We start from the raw sequence: 13,812 nt of genomic DNA on the forward strand, positions 1-13,812 counted from the left end.
TCTGTTCTCCATTCCTACTTCTAAAATTAAATCTATCCCTGGTAGTATACAAATTTTACATAAATAATATTAAATAAATAAACAATATTTTTCAACAAACTTTTTGTAGATTTTTTATTAAAAAACCTACATGTCGCATTTTTGGGATTTGGATCATATGTTTTTGTTTACATGATTACATAATGGGGCACTTCTTTTTCCGTACATATAATTGTATATAGAATATTTTGTATATATATATAATTTTTTTTTTCAAATACGTAACAAGTATTACATATTCATGGAATTTTACACATGAATTTAGCATTAATATCACACGTATTGAGTATTGGTAAAAATTGTCCATTTATATATATATTTTTTAAAATTTGACCAATACTCGGACGCAAAACACTTTTAATGGACCCATTTTTTTGTTTTAATTAGCGTGAATTATAGCTAATTAAAACCGATTAACGCGGTGATAATTTCTATTAGTAATTAATTAATTTCTACGTGTAATTAAAATCCCTAGAAAAACAGGAAATGTTTTTTTAAGCTATTTACAGTTTTTTAAGCGAGGTGCTGCTAGTGTTAAGGGTGTGCGAATAGTAAATCACGATTAATTATTCGATTAATCGAAATATTTTAATCATACGATTTATCGATAAAATATCGATTTGAAATTACAGTATATGATTTTATTAATTTAGTTAGATTAATTGGTTGTTTATCCTTAAAATGATTCGATTAATCGATGTTTCTGCCAATAAATCGTTCGATTAATCGATGTTTCTGCCAATAAATCGTTCGATTAATCGATGTTTCTGCCAATAAATCGTTAGATTAATCGATGTTTTTGCCAATAAATCGTTAGATTAATCGATGTTTTTGCCAATAAATCGTTCGATTAATCGACGTTTTTACCAATAAATCGTTCGATTAATCGACGTTTTTACCAATAAATTGTTCGATTAATCGACATTTTTGCCAATAAATCGTTCGATTAATCGACGTTTTTGCCAATAAATCGTTCGATTAATCGGCGTTTTTGCCAATAAATCGTTCGATTAATCGGCGTTTTTACCAACCGTCGATTCGATTAATCGATACGTAACAGTCTAACAATATTCGAACACACCCTTAGAAAGCTAACCCTATCAAGAGTTGGAAGAAAATAATAATTGAAAGCTAAATTTGATCAGAAACTTCCATTAGAATCATTAAGAAATGTTTCCTATAAACGCAGTTTTTAACTGCCACTTTAATTTATATTATATAATCACATTTTATAGCTTTCTTCTCACCCATAACTTGGGGAAATTGAAGTCTATTCCAGTTTTTTAAAAATTGGTCCATAAATCGTAACAAAATAGAAATTTTCAACCCAAAAACGAAAGAAAAACGTAGAAAAACCGTTGCCTACGCAACAAAACGGTAGAGATTCACTTTTATCAAATGCAAATAGAGATAACAGAAAGTGAAGTGTAGGGGAACCACGTGACCCACGCTTAACTCCAAGCTTACTAAACAGTGCGTTTTGAAGCGTTGTGTAGGTAGGGTATGCATTTTCTCGCGTTTTTAACATCGCCAGAGGTCTCTATGTCCGTAACGCGATCTTTGGCGCCATGTTTGAAACTAATACCCTACTTTGCCCTTCAAAACGTGCTAATAGACCATTTCGGAAATTACACACAGATAAACCAACACACATGGGTGAAGCCGTCATTGGAGTATTCTCCCTCTCTCCAAGAGGCACCGCTAGAGGCAGCCCGCGTGTAATGAACCTGGGCTCCGTCTGGCGGGAGAATACCCCAATGGCGGCCTCGCCCCTGTGCCTCGGTTTCTCTGTATGTAAGTTCTGAAATGGTCTATTTGTAGTAAACTTAAGAGTACGTCGTGAAACATACTGGGCACTACTTACTTAAGGGTCTCATTAACGTCACTTCCCCTTATTTCTATTTGCTCTTGATCATATATAAAAGAAACGTTAATTAGCAACATGGAACAACAAAAAATAGACCTTTTCTTTCTTATCATTTAATAATATTTAAACTAATTTTATAAAATAACCGGGGTATAATTCATATATTTATATCACCAACACTTTTTGAGTAAAATTTAGTAACAATACGCTGCCCTTCCAAATGTTTCCGAACGCGACTGGTAATTCATGTTTATCAGGGCAAATTTTTCATGAAAAATGAATTCAGTATATTTTTCCCCAGAATATTAACATATTTTACAACCTCTGGCCCATTTTCCTTTATGGCACGAAACATATTTTTAAAATCGTAAAAAATTCGAAGAAACATCTTTTTCCGAATTTTTATCCGTAATCAGGAATTTATTCATTTAAAAACAGCAGAAATTAATAACTGAGTTTACCTCAGTCCCGCTAATAAAAAAGCGCCATCTATCATCGTATGCGTAACCAATTTTTTTAAATATCTTAATAGCTGTCTTAAACCATAAGTTCATAAGATATGTTCCATAAGTTTGTGTCTGGTTAATGCGAGCTTGTCATGAAGTCATAGATTCTGGTAAAGCAACCCTTGGTGAGGCACTGACAAAGGCTTAGTACAGACTAAATAGGAAGATGGACTGTAAAACCGCGTGTAGCCAATAATTCTCGAACTAGCTCTCAGTAAGCGTCTCTAGCATTACGAAGTATTGGTAGTGTCATTCATGCTTATGGAACATATCTTATAAACTTATGCTTAAACCTACGCTTTTGATGACGTTACTGACAGAGACCGCGGTAAATAGATATCCCGGGACCCATTGCGTGGAAGGTAAAGTTACAGCTTAGCCTATTTTCAAAACTGTCACCTCTGTAAAGGGGATTGTGTATTACGACACGCCCCCAAATAAGCGAGCATGTTACTGTCAGTCATTCCTCCTCTTTATAAATAAACTAATTCCTGCCTAAATCTAATTTTTTTACATATATTTATAGTAAATGGTCCCGTTTCTTAATTAATAACTTCAATATATCATATATAAACTCCCCTAAACTAAAATTAATAATAATAATAAAACAAAACAGTTATATTTTAATTTTGGACGGTCAATTTTATACATTTTTTTAATATAAAATTGGTTTTTTGTTATCAAATATATTACAACTTCCAATTTATCGTGTTAAACCCTCAAAAACTAATATCAATTCTCCGATTACTTTATAGAGTCAACAAAATAGGTCAGTTTTTCATCTATTTCGCCTAAATTTGCTATTTAACATTTTTAAAATCGTGATATGTTCGTCTATTGTGTCTAGAAGAGAGTTCTAGACGTTTTTGGGAAAATTGGGAAAGAAATACAAATAAATTTTTTTATTCTTACAAATGTTCATGATCAAAGGGAATGTTGCGATGGCGTATTAAATCCTTGAGCAAAGACCACCTGAGCTTGTTCTTGAGACAGGGGGAGTGGCATAAGATGGGTTGTCGGTGGTAAAACTTGAATACCACCCTGTAATGATCGAGAACACAGAGAAGAGATTCTATAATTTCTGTGATTGATATCTTATGTTTCCGTGACAAATCCTACACTTTGACGAAAAATTCGACAAAATTCTACACTTTGACGAAAAATTCGGCAAATCCTACACTTTGACGAAAAATTCGACAAATCCTACACTTTGACGAAAAATTCGACAAAATCCTACACTTTGACGAAAAATTCGACAAAATCCTACACTTTGACGAAAAATTCTACAAAATTCTACACTTTGACGAAAAATTCTACAAAATTCTACACTTTGACGAAAAATTCGACATAATCCTACACTTTGACGAAAAATTCGACAAAATCCTACACTTTGACGAAAAATTCGACAAAATCTTACACTTTGACGAAAAATTCGACAAAATCCTACACTTTGACGAAAAATTCGACAAAATCCTACACTTTGACGAAAAATTCGACAAAATCCTACACTTTGACGAAAAATTCGACAAAATCCTACACTTTGACGAAAAATTCGACAAAATCCTACACTTCGACGAAAAATTCGACAAAATCCTACACTTTGACGAAAAATTCGACAAAATCCTACACTTTGACGGAAAATTCGACAAAATCCTACACTTTGACGAAAAATTCGACAAAATACTACACTTTGACGAAAAATTCGACAAAATCCTACACTTTGACGAAAAATTCAACATAATCCTACACTTTGACGAAAAATTCGGCAAAATCCTACACTTTGACGAAAAATTCGACAAAATTCTACACTTTGACGAAAAATTCGACAAAATCCTACACTTTGACGAAAAATTCGACATAATCCTACACTTTGACGAAAAATTCAACATAATCCTACACTTTCACCAAAAATTCATAAAACTCCCACAAAATATATACTTCCCGAATCCTATATTTCATGAACAAAAAGTTACATCAAAAATTCACACTTACCGGCTGACCAATCAGGGCCGTAGTAGTCGATATGGTTGGTTTTGGAATTGAAGATGCTGTCATAGTCTCTGCCATAATGGCTTGGGGTTGCAGTACCAACTGGGGAGCTAATAACTGGGGATGTTGTACACCTACACCCATTGGTCCCGCGGATGACACTAAAGGCGCGTGTCCAGTTTGAATCAAGGCTGCGTTCCCGCCCGTATTCGCGGCTATTGTCATGGTGCCCAAGCCATTTGCTTGACACGGAATGGTAGTTACCGCTAAATTGGGAGCCACGAATTGAACTAACATCAATTGTTCGGAAACTCTCCTCAGTTCTTCTTGTTGGAACATAATCTGTTGTTGCAGTAGTTGTCGCCTCCTTGTTAAATACTCTTGTACTTGCGACTGATTAGCGCCGTTATTTAAATCACCTCCGTTTGTATTTTGTCTTTCATTCGGATTCATCATGTTTTGATGTTGCTGACAAAAACATGAAGCGGAAGATTCCGAATACGTAATATTAATATCTACGTGTGTTAACGTTTCAATGCGCACTCTAGGAACCTTGTTTTTCGTGTTCAATGAGGCATACATACTAGGAACCTTGTTTTTCGTGTTCAATGAAGAATACATACAAGGAACCTTGTTTTTCGTGATCAATGAAGCATACATACAAGAAACCTAGTTTTTCGTGTTCCTTGAGCCATGCATGCAAGGAACTATGTTTTTCGTGATCAATGAAGCATACGTACAAATAAGCTTGTTTTTCGTGTTCCTTGAGGCATACGTACAAATAAGCTTGTTTTTCGTGTGCCTCAAGACATACACAAATCCAACTATGTTTTTCGTGTTCCTCAAGACATACACAAGACAAACTATGTTTTTCGTGTTCCTCAAGACAAACACCAAAGGAACTATGTTTTTCGTGTTCCTCAAGACATACACAAAAGGAACTATGTTTTTCGTGTTCCTCAAGACATACACAAGACAAACTATGTTTTTCGTGTTCCTCAAGACAAACACCAAAGGAACTATGTTTTTCGTGTTCCTCAAGACATACACAAAAGGAACTAGGTTTTTCGTGTTCCTCAAGACACACACAAAACCAACTATGTTTTTCGTGTTCCTCAAGACACACACAAAACCAACTATGTTTTTCGTGTTCCTCAAGACACACACAAAACCAACTATGTTTTTCGTGTTCCTCAAGACACACACAAAACCAACCATGTTTTTCGTGTTCCTCAAGACACACACAAAACCAACTATGTTTTTCGTGTTCCTCAAGACACACACAAAACCAACTATGTTTTTCGTGTTCCTCAAGACACACACAAAACCAACTATGTTTTTCGTGTTCCTCAAGACACACACAAAACCAACTATGTTTTTCGTGTTCCTCAAGACACACACAAAACCAACTATGTTTTTCGTGTTCCTCAAGACACACACAAAACCAACTATGTTTTTCGTGTTCCTCAAGACACACACAAAACCAACTATGTTTTTCGTGTTCCTCAAGACACACACAAAACCAACTATGTTTTTCGTGTTCCTCAAGACACACACAAAACCAACTATGTTTTTCGTGTTCCTAAAGACATACACAAAACCACCTATGTTTTTCGTGTTCCACTATTCATACATACTAACAGACACACAACAACACCCCAAATGATTATGTCCATGTAGTGTACTTATTATACACGCATGTAGATAAAAATAATTTTGTGAAACCATGCATTTCTCAATATTTCAGAACAGGACATTTCTGACTTGACAGTCTGATAAATCAAGACAAGACAAGACACTTACCCCCATATCCTGTTGAGGCTGCAAAGGCGGCGCTAGATTAGTTATAATTGTTGGATTAATAATTTCCATCATATTCGGCGTAGCCAGCAATTGTTGATGAGCATTTTGTATCGTTCTTTGGGTTATATTTCCGTTATTGGGATCTTCTACGATGTAATTATTATTATCTAATCTTAAGTTGGTGGCATTCATATTGGAATTCTCAATTGGTGGTGAAGGTAAAACAACTTGGCACGTATTATTATTATTATTATTATTGTTCGTTTCATTTGTCTCTCTCGAGGTACTTGTTGACCTTTTCTCAGTCGGGGTCGAGTTGGAAGATCTCGTAACGCCTTTTACTCTATTTACCGTCGTTTGTAATCGTTGGTTTTGTTCGGAATTCGCTGATGGCCTCATACTAGATGAAACTAAGCCCAAAAACGAACCGTTAACCTAAGTACAAAGTTAAGTACTTGATTTGTTTCAAAGTACCGGAAGATATTGCGGAATATTTAGATGAAACGCTGCTTTTGGAACAATGTGATGACGATTGATTTGATATTAACATTGAATTGTTGTTATTGATATGTGGTGGGCAATTTATTTTAATTGTTCCTTCATCGGATACTTTAATTTTCTTTTCTTTAATTATACTGGCTTGAACATCTTCGTAACTTAATTAACATTTTTAATTAACGAATTGTTAACAACGTAAATTAATTAAAAATGTTAATTAAGGGGTACCTAACAACACTGTGCGTACAAACAATGAACTCTGGTTTCGAGTTCCATTGATGATACGTTATAAAGTATCTCGTTTGAATCCAAATCCATTGCTGCCCTTTTGTAAGAAATCTATAAAAACACGATGTTCCTTCTCCAGTTTGCATGACTGGAAGTTTTAATTAATTTAATTTGTTGTTAATTAATTACTGAAAGTGATTAATTATTTGATATAATTACGAGCTTCGTGGCAAGCCGATATTTTATCTAAATCGTCTATATGAAAATAATCGTAACCCGAAGTTCCCAGAACTTCAAATGGTAAATAACCAATTATCGGTGGTGCCCTTAAATGTTTAAGGTTTGTTGGTTGTTAGAAAGGGGGTTGTTTGTTTGTTTGTTTGTTGAATTGTTTTCGTATTTATTTACCTATGATCCAAAAATAAGAATTTCCATTCCAAACTATGCCTGGATGTAAATTCCTGTTTGGAACCATCCGATACTGTCATTTCTCTTAATAATTGCGGATTTTGAAATCTAGCCATGGCTACGAAATAAGAACGCCATTCCCCCGTTCCCGGGGAACAAGCGCTACTGCAACTGTTACTATCGTAATCAGTACACATACTAGAGGCTAAAGGTCAAATAAGGAGGTTTTTACGCTTTTATGAAATTTATCGTCATTTAAATGAAACGTAACATAACATAATACCAGGGATAGATTTAATTTTAGAAGTAGGAATGGAGAACAGAGTAAACTGGGCGCGCGTCAAAGTCCTGGACCCCCTTCCACGGGACGGGGGTGGGGTTATGAAAGAAGAGGCTGTTCATAGCGACAGAGGTAAAAAGGAATTACGTATTTTTCGACGTCCCCGTTAGCAATGTCATCAAAACGTACTTTAAGTGAGCCAATAAGATAATCTAAACTTTTCGTTACGTGTTGGAGGGAGGGGCTCTATACTGGGTGGTCTATGAGTCGGACTGAAGTAAATACTAACCGTTATCCATTCCTACTTCTAAAATTAAATCTATCCCTGATTATACCTTAAAAGAACGGAACGGCCTTTTTCTAAATATATAAGGAATTAAATAATAAAAAAATAAATAAACTATCTCTTATTACAAAATAACTAGCGTTTAATTAGTTTTAAAAACAATCAAGGACTACCGCGCCATTGTTTTAGTGGAGTCTGCTAGCCCGAACCCCTTACCCCCACGGGATTGGTTGAATTCTCGCAGGCTGAGAGAGGTAACTTAGGTAGTGGCGTCTGGTCTGCTAGCCCGAACCTACCTTACCCTTAGCTCTCTCAGCCTGTGAGAATTCAACTAATCCCGTAGGAATAAGAGGTTCGGTTTAGCAGACGCTACTAAACCAATGGCGGCGTGCGCAGTAATTAAATGCTAATTATTTTGTAATAAGAGATTATTTATTTTAATTTTAATATTCAATTCCTTTTATATTTAGAAAAAGGCCGTTCTTTTAAGCTATAATATTATGTTTACTGAACTTTTCCTTTAAAATAGAAGGTAGTGTATGTACCATCGTTGGAAGTTTGGGAATTATTCCATTGATGAAATGTTCCCATTAAACGTACTAATTCGTACGTTGGTGATTCGGATGAATAAATAGGTCCATGTTTCATATGAACCATGATAGAGACGCAATTATCGTTAAAGCTGTCCAAGTGACTAATATCACTAGCGTTGGGTGCGCTATTTAGGAGTTTGTACAACGAGGGTTTATCACTTTCGTGGATTACTTCGTATATGGAGGAACTCAAATCATTCTGCAAGTTTTAGGGGGTTCGTTTATATTACTTTGCCTTCAGAATGCGAATGTCATTTTTTCTAGTGGTGTGCGAATATTATTTATTTGAACGTAAAAATTTTGAGATTTTTGGAACCATTATTCCAATTTTTATGCCAAACGTAATTAATCGAACAAGGTTCATGCAACTTTTGAAAAGCCGATTTCTATCACATTTTCAGGTGTTTTCCCATATATTTCCAGGTGCAATGCCACTTAGTAACTGCTGGAGTGGTCTTTTGGAGTAATAAATACGAGATTGGCTATTTTTAGTTGGAGTAACCCCAGTTCTGTTGAGAGAGTTTATGGGCCCCGGGAAAAATTGACCAAATAGCAGACCCCCCTCTAAACAGCCCTACACGTGTCCCGGACCCCTAGGAGGTACGGGTCCCGGGGAAATTGCACCCCCCTCTCGTCGACGGCCCTGAGCAACTCCTTACTCAAGCCTCACAAATTTCCCTGAATTTTACTAAAAAATTTTAATCTCCCTGAGTTTGCCCTGAATTTCTAGTCATCAATTTAATTCCCTGAAATTCCCAGGTATTCTATAGATTTGAATGAACCCTGTCGAATAATTAACAGGGGTTTCGAATTTATTAATTGTTTAAAGAAGCAATTAATAGAATCAAGAAGGGATATCCAATTTAATAGTGAGAAAGTATAATTTCGCCACATTTCCAGCTTTATCTCCAGTCCAAACGTATAGTAGGTTCGGAGTTAATCCCCCACGCCTCTAAATTACAACCAGCATCTCTTTGGTTCTTGAAAACTCACGTCAGCGCGACGCGAATGACGAAAATTACAGTCATATTTTCTGACTGTGAAGAGGCGAAATAGCCCGGGCCTCCTTTTACGTCCCCCCTTGTATTTTGAAAGGGGGACTGGGACTATGGCACGCCGCGCGAGTACTTAGACATCTTACACCTTCTCCCTAATAAACTAGATATCACTTCTTGATCGAATATTGTTTCCAGGAATTTAGTGAATAAATTCTCGATCTCTATATTAATCGAATAATTTAATCGGTTTTTGTCTAGATTGATTTAAAACTTAGTAATTTATCGAACCAAAGCCAATCATAACCCACTATTCGCACACCCCTAAATTTTAACTTAAAATGTTTATATTTACTGGCATGTAACCAAGCAAAGACGTTACACTTTCCGACATGTATAAAATTCTCCCAGTTACGGAGAAAACAATTATAAATCCATCTAACGCCTTCAAAAATTTTAAATTCATAAATATCACGTGATCACGCCATTGTTAATTCTAAATATACCTCTAGCATTAAATGAGTGAATTCTTCATTAGATAAAAAAGAGGGTTTCCAATTTTCTTGGACCTCCGCTGTTTCAGACTGAACGTTAACATCTGAATATATTTAAATTAATCGCGATTAAAAGGGGGATTTATATTTAACTATTAAAATAATAAATTGCGATATATACTGCTATGATTTTCTAAAAAGGTGATTGTAGAACGAAGCACGGTTGATTTATCCATTTTACGGTTATTGGTTGAAACCATGGAACAAAGCTCGTTGATTAACATATTGAATTGATCCCTACGCTTTTTTTCGCTTAAATTACGGGATTTTCTGTTGCAGAAAAAAAGGCAAACAAAAGCGTCCTCTACTATTTAAAATTCTGTGTTGAGTTTTAAGAGTATTTGTAATTGTAGCACGTTGTATCAAACTGATTAGATAAGGTTATATTTGGTTATGAAGTATCTTGGGCACTTATTATATTATTATTATTATTACCCGATTCAAACCGTGGTTAGTTTTAATTGTAATTAAATTAATGATATGCCTGGGTATAAGCCCACCTTTTAGTATCATCTGTCTTATCATCGTTACCCTCAAAATTCATTAGGGACCTTAAACAGACATTTAACTTGTTTCAGACATTTAATTTCGTTTTAATGTTAATTACATTTAAATTAAGTGATTAAGGATCATCTTTGTGATGATTTATAAGTATTAAATAATAACCGGATTATAATATGATCCTTATTGGCTTCAAAACAAGCGAAATATTCATTTTAACGTATATTTTTCTGTTTCAGTGAGGTTTAAAATAGCTTTTAGTATATTATACCCCTTACTAACGCGGTAATAATTTAAAGGTAATATAGTTAATAGGAATTGCAAGAAGCACATGTATTTATTTGCATTTTTGTAGTGTTAAATTATCATTCATGTTAAACTAGTAAAAAAAGAATGTTCTTTAAAGCTTACATGTAATCCCCTTTGCGTTGACTTAAAGATGAACTTGAACGCTTCATTTTGAAATGTTGTATCTGCAAAATTAAACATTGAAATATATTATCGGAAATTTGGAATCATCGTTCGTTAGATAAGCTCCTTCTGATTATTTAAACAAATCTAGTATTGACTTCATTTCATATCTATTTTATTATTGGGCTATTAAGATTCAAGGAAAATTAATATAATTGTATGCAAATTAGTCTTATCCTTGGTTAAAGCGCTTCTCTAGTTTTTTTTTTTGGCAAGAAGTTCCTGCTTAGTTAAACTTAACGTAAACTTATTATTAAAGGGCATCTGGTAAACTACCATGGGACTGGGCTTCTAGGGCTTAGGCTTAACTATTAATTAGGTTTAAATCATTTTACAACACTTACCTTAACAATTAAATAATATTATAAAGATGAACTATAAATAACAACGCCAAATAACCTCGAAATTTCATATTATCGCGTATAATTATCCGACAAAATCGCGATGTAAACGTAAATCACGGGTTAATCCTTCTGTTTTGGTAGCGGCCATTACGCGTTACGAAACAAAAACAAAAATATTTTTTCTGCACTGTGGTCTGGTAGATGGCGCTAGGGGCTGAAGAAATTCCTAAAGTAAATAATTTTAAAAAATGGATGAATGATAATGGTAGTCGCAACTTTTAAATTTCATTTCAATCATTTTGTAGACTATATTTTGACTTTCTATTCAAAATATTGGGCACAAAAACCTGTGAAATCTCGTACATTAATTATTTCAAGGCAAAAATATTTTAAATTAGTCTATAAAGGTCAGTTTTATAGAACATCAGCTTGAAAATTAGTCAATCTACTCCCGTTCCCGAAAAAGTATCATTCATCCATTTTATGCCGGGTTACGTTATGTTTTAAAGATAGATGGCGCTAGTAACTCAATCACAAAAAGGAGTTGCAACTTTCGAATGAAGTGAACCGAACCCGAACTGAAATGAAACACATAAAGATGAGTCTACAAGGGGGAGGGAAGAGATCAATTAATATCCATAGGGAATTAGGGATGGTGGGGGAATGAAATGATTTCATCCGTAGCCTTGTCGCGACGGGGGGATGACGATGGAGACAGGTGGGGGGGAGGGGGGATGAGAAGACTTTCATCTTGGCGCTCTTTGGGGGGAAGAGAGAAAAAGAGAGATGCGATAGAAGCCCGCCAGCCCGGTTGAGTGCGGTTTCCATTTTAAAAGTCCGTGTTTCATGATAGTCTGGACTCTGTCTCTATTTAGAATGTACGTCCGCTTTTTTTGAGCGTTTATAAATCATTTATTTTGATTTTTTTATTGCGGCATCTCTTCGGATAGAAGTTAACAGTTCCGTGAAAGTTATTAGTAGGCCTTAGCATGTGAAATTGTTAGGAATCGTAAGTGTATGGCAACATTTTAGGCCTAATTTTCAACCTGACAAAAGTATGTTGGTGTATCCTTACCGGTTTTATTTTATTTTTTTATTAAATACAGGATATTCGATTTGTCTATAACAACAAATGGAAATGTCGTCCAGGGGAAGTGAAAATTTTCATCCGACAACCATGCAGTTATTCCCGGAATGTTTAGCGGTAACATTTGTCTCCATGGGTCCGGATTCGGACATCGGGAGCACTACCGGGAGAAAAGCGTCGTTTAGCCGTGCTAGCTTCTGTAACAATCAAGATGCTCCTCTGTCTTCACCACCCAGTAGTGGCGGGATTCTTAAAATGCCCACACCGGGACAGAGTCCGAATTCATCCCCTAAAAGGGCACCATCGTCCGCTAATACAACCAGTTCGGATATTACAATGACGGATTATAATTACGATTCAACTGGAGGATGCCTTATTTACAAGAGTTTTGTGCGAGAAAATCAAAAGTGCCATTGGAATCCGTGTTTAGTAAATGCCATGTCGGGAATCGAATTTATCGGAGAAATTAAATCCAAGGACGGTAGTTCGATTGTTGTTTTAATGACTGGATCGCCTTATAATTTGGAAGTTACAAGGTCGGCTTGGGCTAGAAGAGTTTTACGACCACCTATTGGATACGCCATAGAATATTTGGGTAAGCTTTAATTACTTACTTATTCTTTTAAATCATTAATTATCGATGTAATAACGCGAAAGGGGTTTTGATGGTTTTGGTTTTATTATCTCTCCCTAAGGGAGCTGTGAATATTTAGGAGTTAGATTTTATATTATCGGCCTAGACGTTAGACGTGGGATGGAAACTGGTATGGTAGTAAAGTATATTATTATTAGAATGATGGTGGAATTGTGGATATGTCATCAAAAGTTAGGGTTCGACGATCCCTTTTAAAAGACTTGAAGTTGCTAGTTGTTAGGAATCCTGAACTGGTTGCAGTATGATATAGACGTTTTAATTAACTGTACCTGCGGGGGTTAAGAATTTTATGGGGTGTGAAATTTTATAGAGGCCTAGCATGTTTTTTTTTCGAGTGATTACTTGTTTGACATAAACAATTCTTTATGTAATTATTAATTAGAAACGCGTTTTTGTTTGGGTTTGGGAATCGCCGACAATTTTAGACTATTAACAGGGTTCGTACAAACCTGGAAAATTCAGGGAAATAAATAGTTGATAAAAGTTTAGGGGAATTTCGAATTTTTTTTAGTAAAATTCAGGGAAATCCGGGAAATTTGTGAGGGGTTACCTCAACTTTAAAAGAACAACCCTCGTTGTTATTACGCCATATATGGGAAAAAACCTGGAAAACTCAGGGAAATATATGGAAAAACTTTGTAAAACTCAGGGAAATCGGTTCTCCAAAATTTGTATGAACCCTGATTCTTCTTACAAGTTATTTAAAAT

General features: G+C 35.2%; 2 protein-coding genes across 4 annotated transcripts in view; one reads left to right on the forward strand and one right to left on the reverse strand.

The window, feature by feature from the left end:
• Positions 1–13,812, forward strand: part of ko (Stork-head domain-containing protein knockout) — a 76,203-nt gene that overhangs the window by 10,765 nt on the left and 51,626 nt on the right. Inside the window, exons 1-2 of one of the 3 annotated variants that reach the window (XM_089841815.1) lie at positions 12,114–12,240; positions 12,469–13,044. In XM_089841815.1, the coding sequence (XP_089697941.1) occupies positions 12,495–13,044 (550 nt within the window). In that variant the 5' untranslated portion in view covers positions 12,114–12,240; positions 12,469–12,494. Of the gene's footprint in view, positions 1–12,113; positions 12,372–12,468; positions 13,045–13,812 lie in introns of those variants that run through there. The other 2 variants (XM_089841797.1, XM_089841805.1) reach the window with 2 other exon arrangements.
• On the reverse strand, positions 88–11,537 carry Clk (circadian locomoter output cycles kaput protein Clock). Its single transcript, XM_089841352.1, has 13 exons — positions 11,363–11,537; positions 10,959–11,020; positions 10,168–10,316; positions 9,999–10,090; positions 9,848–9,937; positions 8,450–8,696; positions 7,339–7,543; positions 7,150–7,256; positions 6,931–7,078; positions 6,679–6,860; positions 6,205–6,614; positions 4,405–4,869; positions 88–3,453 (listed from the first exon to the last, which is right to left on the reverse strand). Exons 2-13 carry the CDS (start codon positions 11,003–11,005, stop codon positions 3,337–3,339), a joined length of 2,259 nt encoding a protein of 752 aa, XP_089697478.1. The 5' UTR covers positions 11,006–11,020; positions 11,363–11,537; the 3' UTR covers positions 88–3,336.

This window comes from Phalangium opilio, unplaced genomic scaffold (genome assembly GCF_054372755.1).
Source record: "Phalangium opilio isolate 3A_F unplaced genomic scaffold, DU_Popi_V2 ptg000002l_1, whole genome shotgun sequence".
NCBI classification, from domain to species: domain Eukaryota; kingdom Metazoa; phylum Arthropoda; class Arachnida; order Opiliones; family Phalangiidae; genus Phalangium; species Phalangium opilio.

Excerpts from the sequence above, each read along its gene's own strand:
- Clk (XM_089841352.1), bottom strand. The coding sequence starts at position 11,005 with ATGAAGCGTTCAAGTTCATCTTTAAGTCAACGCAAAGGGGATTACAT. Across the intron at positions 9,938-9,998 it reads TCACTCATTTAATGCTAGAG|GCGTTAGATGGATTTATAAT; the intron begins GTATATTTAGAA and ends AAATTTTTGAAG. Across the intron at positions 3,454-4,404 it reads CGGCCCTGATTGGTCAGCCG|GGTGGTATTCAAGTTTTACC; the intron begins GTAAGTGTGAAT and ends CGATCATTACAG.